Source organism: Hemiscyllium ocellatum, chromosome X (assembly GCF_020745735.1).
Source record: "Hemiscyllium ocellatum isolate sHemOce1 chromosome X, sHemOce1.pat.X.cur, whole genome shotgun sequence".
Taxonomy (NCBI): Eukaryota; Metazoa; Chordata; class Chondrichthyes; order Orectolobiformes; family Hemiscylliidae; genus Hemiscyllium; species Hemiscyllium ocellatum.
Genome location: NC_083453.1, coordinates 11,728,779 through 11,745,272, shown reverse-complemented (window position 1 = coordinate 11,745,272; position 16,494 = coordinate 11,728,779). Strand labels below are relative to the sequence as shown.

The window sequence follows — 16,494 nt, the reverse complement described above, 5'->3', positions numbered from 1 at the left end:
TCCAAGACTGGTTGGGAAAAGGGACAAATCAAACAGTCAAGGTAGGCAGACCAAATTCGAGAACCAGGTAGGACTGATAAATTAAACTGCATTTATTCCAATGCAAGAGGCCTAACAGGGAAGACAGATGAACTCCTGGGCATAGTTGGGAAGGTGGGACTAGGATGATGTAGTGATTACAGAAATGTGGCTCAGGAATGGACAGGACTGGTAGCTTAATGTTCCAGGGTATACGTGCTATAGGAAAGAAATAAATGGGAGCAAGAGAGGAGGGGTAGTGGCATTTTTGATAAGGATAGTATTATGGCTGTACTTAGGATATTCCAGGGGATATGTCCGTGGAAGTTATTTGGGTAGGACTGAGCAAGGGATATTGGGATTGTACTATAGACACCTCAGTAGTCATCAGGAAATTGAGAAACAAGTTTGTTAGGAGATCTCCATTATCTGTAAGTATAATAGGGTGGTTATGGTAGGGGATGTTAACTTTCCAAACATAGACTGGGACTGTTATAGTGTTAAGGGCTTGGATAGAGAGGAATTTACTGCATACAAGAAAATTTTGTTTCAGTATGTGAATGTACCTACTAAAAACGCTGCAAAACTTGACCTCCTCTTGAAAAATAAGACAGGGCCTTAGAAACTGAGGTGTCAGTGAGAGAGAACTTTGGGGCCAGTTTTAAAATATTATATGAAAAAGGATTGAATTGATCAAAACGTTGAAGTTCTAAATTAGAAAGAGGCCAATTTTGACGGTATTAGGCAAGAGCATTCAATAGTTGACTGGGGGTGTTTGTTTTTAGGGAAAGGGACAGCTGGAAAATCGGAAGCCTTCAAAAGTAAGAGTTCAGAGACAGTACGTCCCTGTTACAGTGAAAGGCAAGGCTAGTAGGTGTAGGGAATGCTGGATCACTAGAGAAACTGAGGCTCTAGTCAAGAAAAAGAACGAAGCATATGTCAGGTATAGACAGCAGAGATCAAATGAATCCTTAAGGCAGTAGGAGTATACTTAAGAGGGAAATCAGGAGGACAAAAAGGTGACGTGAGATAGCTTTGGCAAAAAGGGTTAAGGAGAATCCAAAGGGTTTTTACAAAAACATTAAGGACAAAAGGGTAACTAGGGATAGAATAGGGCCCATCCAAGATCAGCAAGGCCACTTACGTTGGAACTGCAGGAGATGGGAGAGATACTAAATGAGTATTTTGCATCAGTGTTCACTGAGAATGATATAGAAGGTAAAGACCATGGGGAAATAAATAGGGATATCTTGAAAAATGTCATTATTACAGAGGAGGTGGTACTGGATGGCATAAAATGCATAAAGATGGATTAAAACCCCAGGACCTGATCAGGTGTAGCCTAGAACTCTGGGAAGCTAGGGAAGTGATTTCTAGGCTCCTTGCATCGTTGATAGTCACAGGTGAGGCACTGGAAGACTGCAGGTTGGCTAACGCGGTGCCACTGTCTAAGAAAGGTGGTAAGGACAAGCCAGGGAACTACAGACCAGTGAGCCTGACGTTGGTGGTGAGCAAGTTGTTGGAGGAAAGCCACAAGGATGGGATTTACCTGGATTTGGAAAGGCAAGGACAGATTAGGGATAGTCAGCATGGCTTTGTGCGTGGGAAATCATGTCTCGCAAATGTGATTGGTTTTTGTTTTGAAGAACAAACAAAGAGGATTGAGGGTAGTGTGGTGGACATGACCTATATGGACTTCAATAAGGTATTCAACAAGGTTCCTCATAGACTGGTTAGCAAGGTTAGATCACATGGAATACAGGGAGAACTAGCCATTTGGATACAGAACTGGCTCAAAGGTAGAAGAGAGGATGGTGTTGGAGGGTTGCATTTCAGATGGAGGCCTGTGACCAGTGGAGTGCCACAAGGATTGGTGCTGGGTCCACTATTTTTTTGTCATTTTATATAAATGATTTGATTGTGAACATAGGAGGTGTGATGAGGAAGTTTGGTAGATGACCCCAAAATCAGAGGTGCAGTACACCGTGAAGGTTACTTCCAAGTACAATGGGATCTTGATCAGAGGATCTTTATCAGATGTGCCAGTGGGCTGAGGAGTGGCAAATGGAGTTTAATTTAGATAAATGTGAGGTGCTGCATTTTGGAAAGTGAAATCATGGCAGGACTTGTACACTGGTAAGGTCCTAGGGAGTGTTGCTGATCTAAGAGACCTTGTAGTCGCAGGTAGATAGGATAGTGAAGAAGGTCTTTTGTGTGCTTGCCTTTATTGGTCAGTGCATTGAGTATAGGAGTTGGGAGATCATGTTCTGTACAGCCACAACATTTGGTTAGGCCACTTTTGGAACACTGCATTCATTTCTGGTCTCCCTGCTGGAGGAAGGAAGTTTTAAAACTTGAAAGGGTTCAGAAAAGACTTACAAGGATGCTGCCAGGGTTGGAGGACCTGAGCTACAGGGAGACACTGAATAGGCTAGGGGCTATTTTCCTTGGCATGTCAGAGGCTGAGGGGTGACCTTTTAGAGAGGTTTATAAAATCATGAGGGGTAGAAGATGAATAGATAAGGTCTTTTCCCTGGGATTGGAGGGGGTGGGGGGGTCCAAAATTAGAGGGCATAGGTTTAGGGTGAGAGGGGAAAGATTTTAAAAGGGACCTTTTAAGAGGGACCTCTTGCAGAGGGTGATGAGTGTATGGAATGTGCTGCCAGAGGAAGTGGTGGAGGCTGGTACAATTAAACATTTAAAAGGCATCTGGAAGAGTTTAGAGGGATATTGGCCAAATGCTGTGGCAAATGGGGCAAGATTAATTTAGGATATCTGTTTGGTATGGACAAGTTGGACGGAAGGGTCTGTTTCCATGCTGTACATCTGACTCTAAATGGAGTAGAATGTGGGAAAATGTGAAGTTCTTCATTTTGGAAGCGAGATGAGAGTTTTTAAAATTTTAAATGCAGAAAGTGACTTGGGGTGGAAACCTGTGCACGAAACACAGGCAGCAGGTGATCAGGAAAGTTCATGGAATGTTGGCCTTTATTTCGGGGGGGGGTTGAAGTATAAGATTAGGAAAGTTTTACTGAAACTGTAGAAGGTGCTGGTGAGACCATATCTGGAGCACTGTGAGCAGTTATGGCCCCCTTATTTAAGGAAAGATATTTCATTGGGAGACAGTTTAGAGAAGTTTCACTGGGGTGGGATTGTCTTATGAGCAAGAGTTAAACAGGTTGGGACTGTACTCGCAGCAGTTTAGAAGAATGAGAGATGATCTCATTGAAACACATCAGATTCTTTATAGGGCTTGACAGGGTAAATGCTGAGAGGATGTTTCCCCTTGTGGGAGATTCTAGGACCAGAGGGCATAGTCTTAAAATGATGCCACCTTTATTCTGAGACTGAGATGAGGAGGAATCTCTTCTGAGGGGTTGAGAGTCATCGGAGCTCCTTACTGCAGAGAGCTACAGGAGCAGAATCGTTATGTATATTTAAGGCTGAGACAGGTTCTTGAGCAGTCGGGGAATTGAGGATTACTAGGGGAGGAATGTCAGATCAGCCATGATCTTGTTGAATGGCAGAGCAGTCTTGAGCCGAATGGCCTATTCCTGTTCCTATTTGTTGTGGTCTTAGAGTGCAGACACAAGTTTGGTAATGGGGCAAGTGAAGAAACAAAAGATTGGTGTAGAGGAGGCATAAATGGGAATTACGGACTACTGTCTGGAACAATGATATGACACGAGCGTATTGAATTCCAGGTTCCGAAGTGAAATACCTAATTGTGCTATACCTCCAGCTCACATTGAGTTTCATTGAAACAGTGGCAGAGGAGAAAAATCGTAATCAGAGCAAAGAATTAAAATAAGTGACCGGAAGCTCTGGGTCAGATTTGTCAACTGGACAGGTGTTTTCATGTGGTCACCCAATGTAAGTCTGTCCTCCCCATTATGGAGGAGACAATCTCGTGAGCAACAAATGCAGTATACTAAATTTAAAGACCTTTTAAAGTGCTGTTTTCATCTGGAGTATTAGGGACACTGAGCAGCACTAGGGAAGGAGTTAAAAGGAGCAATGTTGCATCACCACTACTTGCATGGGGACAAGTGAGAAACACCAACTAGCCACAAAAAGACATGACCCTCTCTCCTCACGTACAGATGAGGAAGGACACCACTTCGACTGGGACGACATATCCATCCTAGGACAAGCCAAACAAAGACATGCACGAGAATTCCGAGACACATTGCACTCCAACTGGAACTCGATCAACAAATACATCAAGTTAGACCCCATCTACCACCCCCTGAGAAAACGAACAGGAAGTGACTTCACCACAGGAAATAACATCACCAACCCAAACATATAAATAGAAAGCAGAAATTTTCAGCAGTGCTTCACCTGAGGTCCACTGAAGATATTACCTAGTAAGGTAACAAAACGTCTGGAAATGAACCTTTCAACTCAGCGAGCAAACCTACATCCAAAACATGTGAGGCTGTTGGTGGTGACTGAGGAATGCTGGGGCAATGTGTTTGGTGGCTTTGTGCTGAAGATAATGCAAATGGCAGAGGATTGTCTGTGGCATACAGGGGTTGCTAGGCTGAAAGGTGAAGATGAGTATCCTCTGCTTTGAGGAGATGAAGGGATGATAGCAGAAATTTGGGAATTGAACATATGATAAAGGGCCAGGTCACCTCTCTATTGAAGGAAGTGTTTTTGTTGGAAAGTATTTACATTTAATGAAGGTTGATTTTGTGATTTTTTTTTTCCCCACTTTTTCAGGATTTTAAAAACAACACTGTTTGAAAGTTGGGAGATCATTGGACCATATCCATCCTGGTGGTTCTTCAATTTCCTGCTGATTGTACTTCAGATTCTACATGGCATCTGGTCATATCTCATTATACGCATCGCATATAAAGCTATTGTCAAGGGAAAAGTAAGTTTTTGAAAACTTTTGAAATAGACAATGCTATGTTGTGTTGCCTCTACTCTGGTTCATTGAATCAAACTCCCATCAAAAAGTTTGCTTTCAAGTGAGGAGGAGGACAAAAATGATTTATGTTAATTGGGTTCAGTGCGGATGTTTGTTTCTTTTTTAAATTGAGGCTTGCTCTACAAACCCTGTTCACCTATAGCTGAATTAATAAACCATGAACTAGGGTAATGGCAGCCTGGTTAGAAACTGAATGTTGAGTGTTGCACTGTCCAAGGTGAAGAATATTACTCTGTGAATTGACAAAGTTAACTCATTTCCAATTGTAGCCTCTTTGAGAAATCACTCCACTATTAGGTGACCCTGATCTACTTTTGTGCACCTTCTAGAGGCATTCGTCATTGACTGTGGTGAAATCTAACTACTTACTTGACCCAATTTTCATGCTGATTTAAGAGTATTTGATATAATTTTTCTTGGCATTGGTACAAAGTTTGCCTTTAGCAGCCACACACAGTACATGTCAATGAAGCTGTTTTTCTGGGTGAAGTTAATACTGAGCAATGGACAATTTGAAGGCATGCACTCTGTGAGACTTGATTGCTGTAATGAAATTTTGCCTTGTTTGGTTTCTCTCTTCTAAAGGACGTGCTTTGAATTTGTATGGAGAGATGGAAAGCAAACATTTGAGGAAGATGCTAGGCGAGAATCTACTAGCGAAATACTTCCCAAACTGTTTCCTAACAAGACCCAATCGGCCAATTAGGGCAATTCGTTTCTGCTGGAATTAAATCTATTGTAAACTCAAGTGGCTAAATTTTTCTTCAGTTACAATTGCATCAAAGATGGGGCTGTCTCCCACACTTGCTCTGCCTGCCCTTGTAATGGTTGGAAAGCAATTTTAATTTTCTAGCTTTCAATTATTTTGGTCCAATGTGGTGTATTACCACAGAATTCGGTTTTGAATTTTAGCTAGTTCATTCTGGCATTTTTTTTTTCAACCACTATAAGGTAATGTATTTGTGGAGTTTTTTTTGCAGTGAAATGCAGGAGGGTAGTAAGCTGTAGAAAATGATCCGAATGAATAAATGAATTAGTAATACACCACCTGTTTTCTCAGATTCTGGTGCTGCAGCTGTTTCTTGGTGTTCTGTTTCTCCTGTGTCTCCATGTATGTGTATCCACTCAGTCCAACTGAGCAAGAATTTCTTGACCAGCCTTTCTGTGGTACAAGATTTGGTTTCATATTGTCTCTGTTTTTTCTCCCCTCCCCTCGCCCCTTATGTTTCATACTGTCTCTGTACGCCGGGAAGTCTGGGAAGTGGGACCTTTTGCTTGTAAGTGTTGCACCAGTTGGAGTCAGTAGTCCAACACTTTCCCTGATTTATCTCTGTCTGCAGCTACCTATGCTTTGCATGGTTTTATATCTTCATTAGAATGCTCCACTTATCCATCATTTTCTCTTTTTCGCTTTGCATGGTATTAACAACCTGAAATAAAGGCACCCTAACCAATTGCTAACGTACTATGCAATATAAGGAAGCTATTATTGCCAGTAAATAACTTCATTTTTCTCTCTTTTTTTCTTTCTTCTCTCCTTTTTTTTCTCTCTTTTTTCTCTCCTTTTTTTCTCTCTCTCTTTTTTCTCTTTTTCTTTTTTTTTCTCTCTCTCTCTCTCTCTCTCTCTCTCTCTCTCTCTCTCTCTCTCTCTCTCTCTCCTCCCTCCTTTTTTTTCTCTCCTTTTTTCTCTCTTTTCTCTTTTTTCTCCCTTTTTTCTCTTTTTTCTCTCTTTTTTTCTCTTTTTTTTCTCTCTCTCTTTTCTCGCTCTCTCTCTCCATCTCTTTTTTTTCTCGCTCTCTCTTTGCCTTAACCAGCTGCCAAATATACCAGCTCTAGACCGTGAAAGGCACTGTCAATATACTCTCCTGCACAGGCTTTAACTGCAAGGGATGTTTTACTCACTGGACTTGATCATCCATTTAACAAAGGATTGATACTCTGTGATTTTCCCCTGGGTCTCTTAGTAATTCCAGTGCCCGATGTGGTGCTTCAGGTTTGACCCTTGGTTTCTGCTGTTATTGGTGATTCATTGAGGCTCAAGTGAAGCAGTTCTGCTCAGTGAGCAGTGAAGGAAAGTTTGGTATTCTTGAAGATGAGCAACTTGAGAGGTGACCACAGCATTTAAAATATCAGGATTGACTGGCTAAATGGGGTCATGCCTCTTCTACTTTCTAAATAGAACAAAAGGATGTTCGTATTTGAAGGAATCTGTTAAATGAATTTGTGGCAGGGTGAAGAGAGTATGAAAAGTGAAGCATGTCCCCGAAGACTACGTGAAGAATCGATTGTGAGCACTTGCCTAGAAGAAAGGCAGTGAGAGGGAGGATGCTGCTGATGAAAAGGGCAGGAGGTTGAAGAAAAGACAGTTTTGGGATCGCAAAGAAAAGATTCTGCATCTGACAAAGTAAAGCCAAATGTTACTGTCAATCCCATCATTACATCACTAGGTTCAGAATATTTAAGTTGTGGCGATCTCCAATGTAAAGGTGCAGAAATATATTCTGGTGTGTCGAAGCAAATAGGCACGCAGAAGGTGATGTAGGCCATTCAGCTTCTTGAGCCTGTTCCCAATTCGGTGAGATCATGGCTGATCTGTGGCCTACTGCCATATACCAGCCTTTAGCCCATATCCCTTAAATCTAAAAATAGGTTTTTTTTTGTTAAAGGTAACAACTGATTGTGCATTCATTGCTGTTTGTGGAAGAGGATTCCAAACATCTAATGTCCTTGTGTATAGAATTATAAATTGATTCTCCTTTTATTTTTTGGTTCTTACAGCCACATCTTGGCAATTAGCTCGGTTCTGTCCCAAGTTGCACAGCACCTTCCAAACATGTGACCTGTGCCATCTGGAAGGGCAAAATCTGTATGTGATTCCCCTCCAAGCCACTCATCGTCCTGATCTGGAAATATATTGCTGTTGCTTCTGTTTCGCTTGGTCAGAATCCTGGATTTCCTTCTTTATTGGCATTGTGGATATACCTACGACTCTTGGACTGCAGTGGTTTAAGATGGCAGTTCAACCACCTCAAGGGGCAATTAGGGACACCTATCCCATGTGTGAACGTTGGGAATTAAACCCAAGATTTTGTTGTGATTTTTATTTCCAGTGAAAATGGTACTGCTTTTGTTAAGACTCTTTATCTGTCTTTATCTGTCAGTTATTTGTTTTGGTGTTGAAACTCTATTGTGCTGCCACCATTGGGTGCGATTTGCACAAATAGACATGAGCTGGTCAATGAACTGGTCAGCTGCTTTTAATTTTACCAAAAGAAGTTTTCTCCATAAAGCTCTGGGGAAAACTAAGGCTTCTGAAATTTTGTATCTTTTGAGTTTTTTTTGGTATTTTAAATGGGTTTATTCACCTGTAAACTTTAATTTTTCTGGTAACTGCTAAATATTATTGCTAACAAGTGTGACATTGACGTTTTTCCCCCTATTTAAAATATTTACTTCTGCCAGTCCAAATATTTACTGACTGGGTGGTAGAGAGAGAAATATGACCATGACAGTAATTTACCATTTTTTGTCTGAGGGGATGGGTCTCCCTTTTAATTAATTCCCAGATCCCTGGCTGTATAGTCCAGGTGGATCAATAACCCTAATCCCCCTCCCCTTTTTGGATAGAGGGTGATAACAGTCCAGCTGTCAGAGGCTCAGACACTGCCATCTTACTGGTCGAATGCGTCTACTCCTCAATGTTGTTCTTCATTCTGGACTCAATATTGACCTGCATTTCTGAAACTTAAAAATGCAAATTATACTGTATTCATGAATCAAACTCTGTAGCTCTTTGTAAAGAATGTTTTATTTCTAAAGGTGGATTATATCCCAGCTGTTGTCTGCCAGGGTTGCTCAGCTTCTGTCTTCAGTATTTTTCTACATTGTTTTTATCTTGTCAAATATAGTTTGGTGCTTGTTGCATGCCACATGCCTTTTTGGATGAGCAGATTTGTGTGAAAGCCTTCTGATAAATTGGTAGACTATTGGGTGTGGGGTATTTTAAGAATTCTTCCTGTAATTTAAAATTATCAAAATTGTTAAACATTACATGCTTTACATTTAAAACAAACTTTGAATATTTATACATATTGATGGCAGCCTCTGTCCCAAGCAATTGGGATTCAATTCATCCAAGTTCTTTCCTGAAATGTCCTTTTTTTTGTTTAAGAGTTGTGGTTTCCTGAGGAGGTGGGATTTGTGCCATTGTCTTTTATTTCATGGTTATTTAAAAGATAACAACATGGAGTTAAACTGGAGCTGCGAATAATTTCAATTTGGTACCAGCCAACCGGTCGTGCATGTTTTAGAAGCAGGATTATTGAGAACGAAACTATTTATGTCAGTGGGGGAGGAACCATTGCCCAGAAGCAGAACTTTTGCACTCTAGTTAGCTTTTAAAATGCAATTCTGGGGATGCTGACTCTGGAGTTTGATTTCTCCTTTGACTGGTTTTACAGCTCCACCCACTGAGTTATTTGGAAATTGCAGCAGCGAAGTTTAAAAAAAATTACCACAGCCATATATTAGTTCACTGTATCTGGTGCTCCTTATGTAGTCATCTCTACATCAGAGAGACCAAACGTAAACTCGGGGCGCATTTCAGCAGGGGCTGACCTGACCTCCCAGTCATTGCCCACTTTAATTCCCTTTTCCACTCCCTTTCCAACATGACCATCCTCAGCCTCCTCCATTGTCAAAGCGAATCAGACCTCAGATTGGAGGAACAACACCTCATCTACCGCCTGGGCAGCCTACACTCTGGAGGACTCAACATTTTGAGTTCTCAGATTTCAAATACTCTCCTTTCCCATCTTCTGACTCCCTTTCCAGCCCCCCCTCCTCCCTTCCAATCCTCTGACTGACCCTTCCTGCCAGCTACCAACTGGATTCATACCTCCCATTGACCTACCAGGTTGTACCCTCTACTTGTCTTCACCTATACCAACTTCACCATCCTGCCCTCCAACCCCCTTTACCTGCAGCGCACCCCCACCCCACCCACTCCGAAGCCCTGAAGAAGGGTTGCACCTGAAACGTTGACTTCTCTACCTCCTGATGCTGCCTGGCTTGCTGAGTTTTTCCACCCTCTTGCTTGACCAACTTGGATTCCAGCATCTGCAGTCATTTTGTCTATATATTAGTCACAGACCAACAGGCACCTCTCTACATTGCTTAAGAGTTTGCTGATTTTTCTGGAGTCTTATAACCTGAATTAATGGGAATTTTGAGTTACAAACTGCTCACTGTCTCATGTTGCCGGAAAAAAAATCCTAAATATGACTTACACGAACATCAGAGCCAGAAGTACAAGTTGGCCATTCAGCTCATGGTCTGCTCCACCATTGGCTAAGATCGTGGCTGATCTACCTTCACTCCCTTTTTCTGTACTGTCCCCATATCCCTGTAATTCCTTTGGACCCAAAATTCAATTGATCTTTGTTTTGAGTGTGCTGAGGTATTGGTCAAAAACTCTGAAGATTCACAACTTTCTTCCCTTCAGTTTGAGATGTCTGACTGCTTAGTCTGGAGACAGAGGAGAGGTTGTGCAAAAGGAAAAGGAAATATTCCCAGGGTGTATTGCACTAGGACCTCTGGCAGCTTGTTGCAAAGTATCCCTGGCAGAAGTGCAGGCATAAGGCATCCCTCCAGTCTTTGGCTGACATCTGCAGGGTGTGGGTGGATGAGTCACTTTCAACTTGACAGCCCTATGTCCGTAAGAGAGAGAGCATTATGCCTTTGGACCTTGGTGCCTGACGTGGTTGCTATGCAACTACCAGCATAGTAGGATCATTAATCTTGAGGGAAAGGGAGCCAAGCCAAAATTTAAAATGGAAACAGCTGTTGGAGTTTGAAGCACTCTTTGGCAATGGAGAATTTATGGTGCAGTGGTAGTGTCCATACCCCTGGACCAGGATGCTTGGGTTCAAGTTCCACTTGCCCCATAGGTGTGTTGTAACATCTCTTCATTCGGGAAGATAGATCAAATGGAAAAATATATAAACTTTGCAAAATTTGGCAGCAGAATTTGTCTCCCCCAGGATATCAACAGTTCACTTCTCAATGGATGATTCGAAAGAAGCCGCAAGTTGACTGCTCTGGTGCCCGAATGTATTTAGTGGAAGAGTTCCCCTTTTTTTGTTTAATGTGTTAGAATTGTGTTCACCATCCTATAGCCTAGTAAGAAAGCTAAAAGATAGTCTCACCATTGGTTTTTCTTTCTGAATGCTGCACTTGAAAGAAATGTGTTAATTTTAATTACCATCTCTAATGAGACAATCTAACCACTGCCCCATGCTATTCATGGACATTACCATCACTGAATTTCCTTGCTATCAACATCCTTGGTGTTACCGTTGACCAGAAACTCAACTGCGTAAACACTGGCTACTACAACAGGTCATAGGCTAGGAATATTGCAGCAAGTAACTAACCTCCTGAAAACCACCTTTTCAAACATGTGACCACTTCCATCTAGAAAGGCAAAGGTAGCAGATATGGGAGCACCACCACCTCGGAGGGGGGGGTGGGGGCGGCAGCAACAAGGGACAGCCCAGCGATGCCCACGTCTCATTAATTATTTTCCTAAAGTCTTGTTTGTTGCATGTCTTATTAGAAGCCAGTTGCAGTGAGGGGGGCTGAATTAATGTTGAGAATAGCTCGCTCTTTGAAGTAAGACTTGGTAGCTCCTACAAGATTCGTTTGTCTCATCCACACTTGTCAATTCCAACAGAAGAATTACAAGTTGAACGTCAAAGTTTAATTTTGGTTTTCAGTTGTACAACTTTTTAAGGGTCCTATTAATGACCCTTTAATTGATTTGTGGGTAGTTGTCACTTCGTAGCATTTTGAGTTCTGGCTCAAATTTCTTGTGCAATTACATACGAAGGCATTTCACCCAGTCCAAAAATTTTTTTCTTTCCCTTTTTGGCTTTCATGACGTCACTTTGCATAGCTAACCTCTTGTAGACTGCTAACACTAGAATTCATGTAGTGATTTACTGACATGCTGCTTTTTTTAATTAATCCATGGGTGGTGGTCTGGAGCTAATGGCTAGTTTCAAAGAGTGGATGTAAACCACTTCAAAACTCATTCCACTCTGCAGAGTTCCTGATCTCTGTCACAGCCTGATGTGCAATCTCTGCAGGCATCCACTGTCTTCTGCTTGGGCCTGACTGACCAAAGGAACTCTAAGAAGCATGGCAGCTTCTTATTTGTCAGCCCAGTTAACCTGAGAACAGCTCAGTTTTGCAGAAGTACATTAATGGAAATTAAATTTGCAGTTCTTGCCTTCTGAATTTAGCAGCTAGGCATTTGTGAAATCTGGAAAGTGGGAACTGAGGGGAAACCTTTTTCCTTATCAGTGTTGCGAGGTTTTATTTTATTTTTCTGAAGTGAGCTTTGAGTGAAGTTGCCTGCCTTTTGAACTTTTGGAGGTTGTGAACCATTTCCAAGGACAAATGTCAACCTCCTTCATAATGCTGGTTCTATGAAGGGCCTTTCTTGTTTCTCTCTTCTGGGGAAGAAAACGCCTCGCTTTAAGTTTTTTGTTTAGCATCTTCCCAGCATGGACCCACTGTGATCAGAAACTGTCTTGTTAGAGAACTGATCCAGGCCACAACCCTGAGCCTGTGTGGTGCTGAAGCCAGGTAACCTAACACTTAACCTAACACCAATACTATTATCACTGTACCAAGTGGAGCAGCAGGCGTTTGATTCAAATGACAAGCTGTTTTTCATGATGCACAATCCTAGTTTTGTAAACGATACTGATTGATGAAAAAGCAAAATGTGTACCTGTCTGTGTAAATGTTAATTCATTATTCTCTCCACTCCAGGTCTCTAAAGATGATCGCAGTGACATTGAGAGTAGCTCCGACGATGATGATTCTATGACCAACGGCACAAGAACTCATCACCACAATCCCTCGAAAGGAGCCAACAGTACGAATGGGACCAATGGCCACCTAACCACTGGAGCATGGGCAGGAGACCATGAGTTTGCATGAACTGTGGAACATGGATTAGGCACAGACAGGACAGCTTCATGGAAAACAACCAAGCACTGGACAGTTTTTTTTTAAATTAAAAAAAAACTGGGTGTTGCTGCATGGGATCTGAGACAGGCTGCCTGCTCAGTAACTTACACCTGCAAAGCACACAGGTGTTTTTCCTTTATTCTCAGTGAGTGTGCTTTAGCAAGATGAGAAATTGAAATGCAGCTTTAAATGGAAATGGATGGAGCTAGACCTGAGTTTCCTCTAGACCCATCTTATTCCATTTAACAGCCTGCAGTGCTTTAAATGGGTTTTGTGCAATTTGTCGAATTGCTAAAGGTGTGGTTTACATTTCAGGCCTGTGTTTTTGTCGTGTTTCCTCATTCTATATTTTGGCTCTCATTGGCACAAAGAGGTGGAGACCAGAGAGGGAAAGAACACAAATTCGATATCAAGCAGATTGTGTAATCCGTCTTGGGTGCTGGTTGGACTTCAAAGGCAGGCAGGCAGGCAGGTAAAACCAGTCACTTCAGATGGAAAGAGTATTGCTGGAGTGGTGCTTGAATTCTCACCAAACCTGGCATCTTAGGGAATTTTCTATAAAGGAATTGAGTAATCTGTAAACCCAACGAATCAGGAATTATGGGCACTGGTCCAAATTGTCTTTTATTTGTGGTGTCATTTCACTATCGACCTAAGTGGTGAAGCACAACTTTGTATTAAAACACTAGGTTCTGGCTGGCAAGCGAGTGTGTGCACATATGTGTTGTAAGCCCTCTTTCAACATTGGACATTTGAAGGAGAGATCTTTTCCCGTTCATCTGTTATGTGGTATTTTGTGTTTCAAGTTAATTTTGTTTCTGTTGTTCATACAAAGTAATTTCATTTTTAGCAACGTAGTTTGTGAAACCAAAAGGCAGCTACCATGATGCTGATATTAGGCAGTCTACAGCTGCCAAATTCCATTTGTCATTTATTGGGAGTGCTGGTTTTCCTGCAGCAGTGTATTGATAATTCCTTGTTTGGAGGCATAAAAATAAAGCAATCCTCTGACCTCCATTTGTTCCCATTTCAACTTTTGAATGGGAGAGGGTTTGAAAACTAATTTCTCTCTGACCACCTAGTAATGGTTTGGTGTTATAAATAATAATTGTTTAATTGTTCTCTTATACTAAAGTAGAGATTGTCAATCTTTTTGAGCTGGTGAGGTTCCAGTGAAATTTAAATCTCCATGAGTAGAAGTTTTTTTTAACTTCTATTTTTTAAATTGCCTTCCAAAGTAATCCATTCATGCTTTTTTTAAAAGAGGAAATGTGGGCAATGCTTTAACCTAATTCTGGGTTTTGTAATCTTGTTGCTCCCTGGAAGACTGCTTTTAAGCTATATTTCCTGCAAGTAACTGTTAACGTAATGTTTTAAATGAGAATTTGTGAAAAGTGTTCCAAAAGGTTTGTTTACAAGTTGCAGAGTTTGTCTTTTTAAACCTGGAGAACTTTTTTGTGGTCTGCAGTAGTTCCAGGTATGCAAGCTGTTTTCTTTTTCTTGAAAGGAAAAGATTGTCTTGACCTGTGGTTCTGTGGTGATCGTAGTGGTCTCCCTGACAGGTTCAATGTAAATACTGGTTCAAGGAAGATTTAAGACATTTTGTTTTAAGTGAGTTAAATTTCTGAGCCTTTTTAGATATTTGAAATGAAGACATGTAAATTATATTGATGTAAAGCAAATACACAAAACAATGACATTTGACATAGTTCTCTTACTTTAAATTCAAAATTAGGCTCCGGAAGCTTTTTCTTCAATTTGATGTGTCAGATTTAGATTTCTCTCCATCTTCAAAATGTTAACATTTTGAGGTTAGAATCCTCCCTTAATTCTAGTATGTCCTCTTCTCACCTTCATTCCACCTTTTTACCACCCACCCACCCAACCAACCCACACTCCCACCCCTGCCAAAATAAACCAAACAAGCTAGACTGCAGCTGTTAAATAGGAGAGTGTGTGTGTCTGACTTCTCACACTGCTGCTGCATTTTAGGAAGGATTAAGTGTATCTTCAAATGGTCAGTTTGCACCTGACCTTCAGAGTAGCCTTCATTCCACCGTTAAACAATTTCTTCTGCCTTACTTCTCCTTCTAGCCTGGAAATTATAGTGTCCTCTCTGCTGATTTGGCTGACATTACCTAATTCAGCACAGCCCAGGAATTGTCAGGGCCTTTCTTGCTATCGATGACTTCAAGCTTCCCAATGTCAAGACAGTAGTGAAGCCAACCTACTTTTTTGAGACTTTGTTGTCAGAGAAAATCTCCAACTCTGTGAGAGATCTTGAGTGAGTTTTCTTTCATGTTTTTTCCATTGTGATGAGGTATTGGTCTGAATGTCCTTTTATGTGACTAGTGCATTTTGCTCGCTGAACATGGAGGGTTTGGAAGCATGAATGAGATGGCAAGGTGTTGGTATTATGAGCCCTTTTCAGTAACCTCCCCAACTATCTCTGCTATTCTTATCTTGACCTTTTTTGTCTTTGAAACACCGGTTGGCACAATGTAAACATGCAATGTCCCAACTTATTCAGCCACCAAACCTGCCATTTTGGGTCACCAATTTTCCAGTCTGTCATCTCGTCCTCCCTCCCCCGTACCATCAATCAAAATCAAGGAACTTTGAGTATTTGCAACTGTCATTGGCAGTTGGGACGTATGGGGTATTGTGCCTCTTCATCCCTTGCCCCAGGAAGTGTGACATCACATCTCTTGGGTCTTGATTGAAGGCTGGTTGGTGGATTAATTTGAACCTGGTGCTGTGCATTACTGCTTGATACTCATTTGCTCTTAAATATAGGTCTGTAGCACAAGACTGGGTAAAAGTCTGAATTAAACTGGCAGTTATAAGCACTATTGAAAGGGATGTACTTGCGTTGTGTAAGTAATCTAAAGCCCTTGATACTTTATTGTAAACCTTGCCATTTGAGTTTAATTAGATCAATTTCACTGGAATCACTTACAACTGTATATTTGTGCATACTGCTAAACATGACCAGAAAACTTCGATCTAAGTTTTTTGTTATCGTGTCGAAAGGGGTCAGACTAAATTTAATGCTGTATGCTGGTTTGTTTCATCATGTAAAATGACATAGTTGTGTATCTGCCACCAAGTTATTTTTCTTATCCCAAGTGGTCTATGCTCCATTTGTCATGAATACACCCAGATTTTAGAGATTTGAAATGTTAAACACCACTAAGAGCTCTCCCAATGAGTTGGCTATTTGGTTATGAAATTTTAGGAGGGATTTTTATTTTTAGATTTATGTTGTTGAGAATGTTGGAGTGAATCTGAGCAGGGTTTATCTTTAGAACTTGGTTTATGCAGCAACAATGGGTTTGTATCTTGAAAAACAAAGGCATGTTTTAAAATCAGATTTGTCTTCAGTGAGTTATGCTGTATTTCAACCCTCCAGATTGAGAATCTTTTAAAGGATGTGACATCATCCAGTTTGTCAATTTTTGGAATCCGCCTTAAGGACCTTTTAATATGGAATG

The 16,494-nt window shown here is 41.2% G+C and overlaps 1 protein-coding gene across 3 annotated transcripts in view; it reads left to right on the top strand.

The window, feature by feature from the left end:
* The window catches only part of cers5 (ceramide synthase 5), a 126,858-nt gene that overhangs the window by 96,949 nt on the left and 13,415 nt on the right, over positions 1-16,494 (top strand). For 2 of the 3 annotated variants that reach the window (XR_009640960.1, XM_060821119.1), the window contains exon 9: positions 4,747-4,903. Coding sequence is in view for 2 of the 3 variants with exons in the window: in XM_060821119.1 (XP_060677102.1) it covers positions 4,747-4,903 (157 nt within the window). In the remaining variant the exon portion in view is untranslated. Of the gene's footprint in view, positions 1-4,746; positions 4,904-12,799; positions 14,184-16,494 lie in introns of those variants that run through there. The other variant, XM_060821117.1, reaches the window with a different exon arrangement.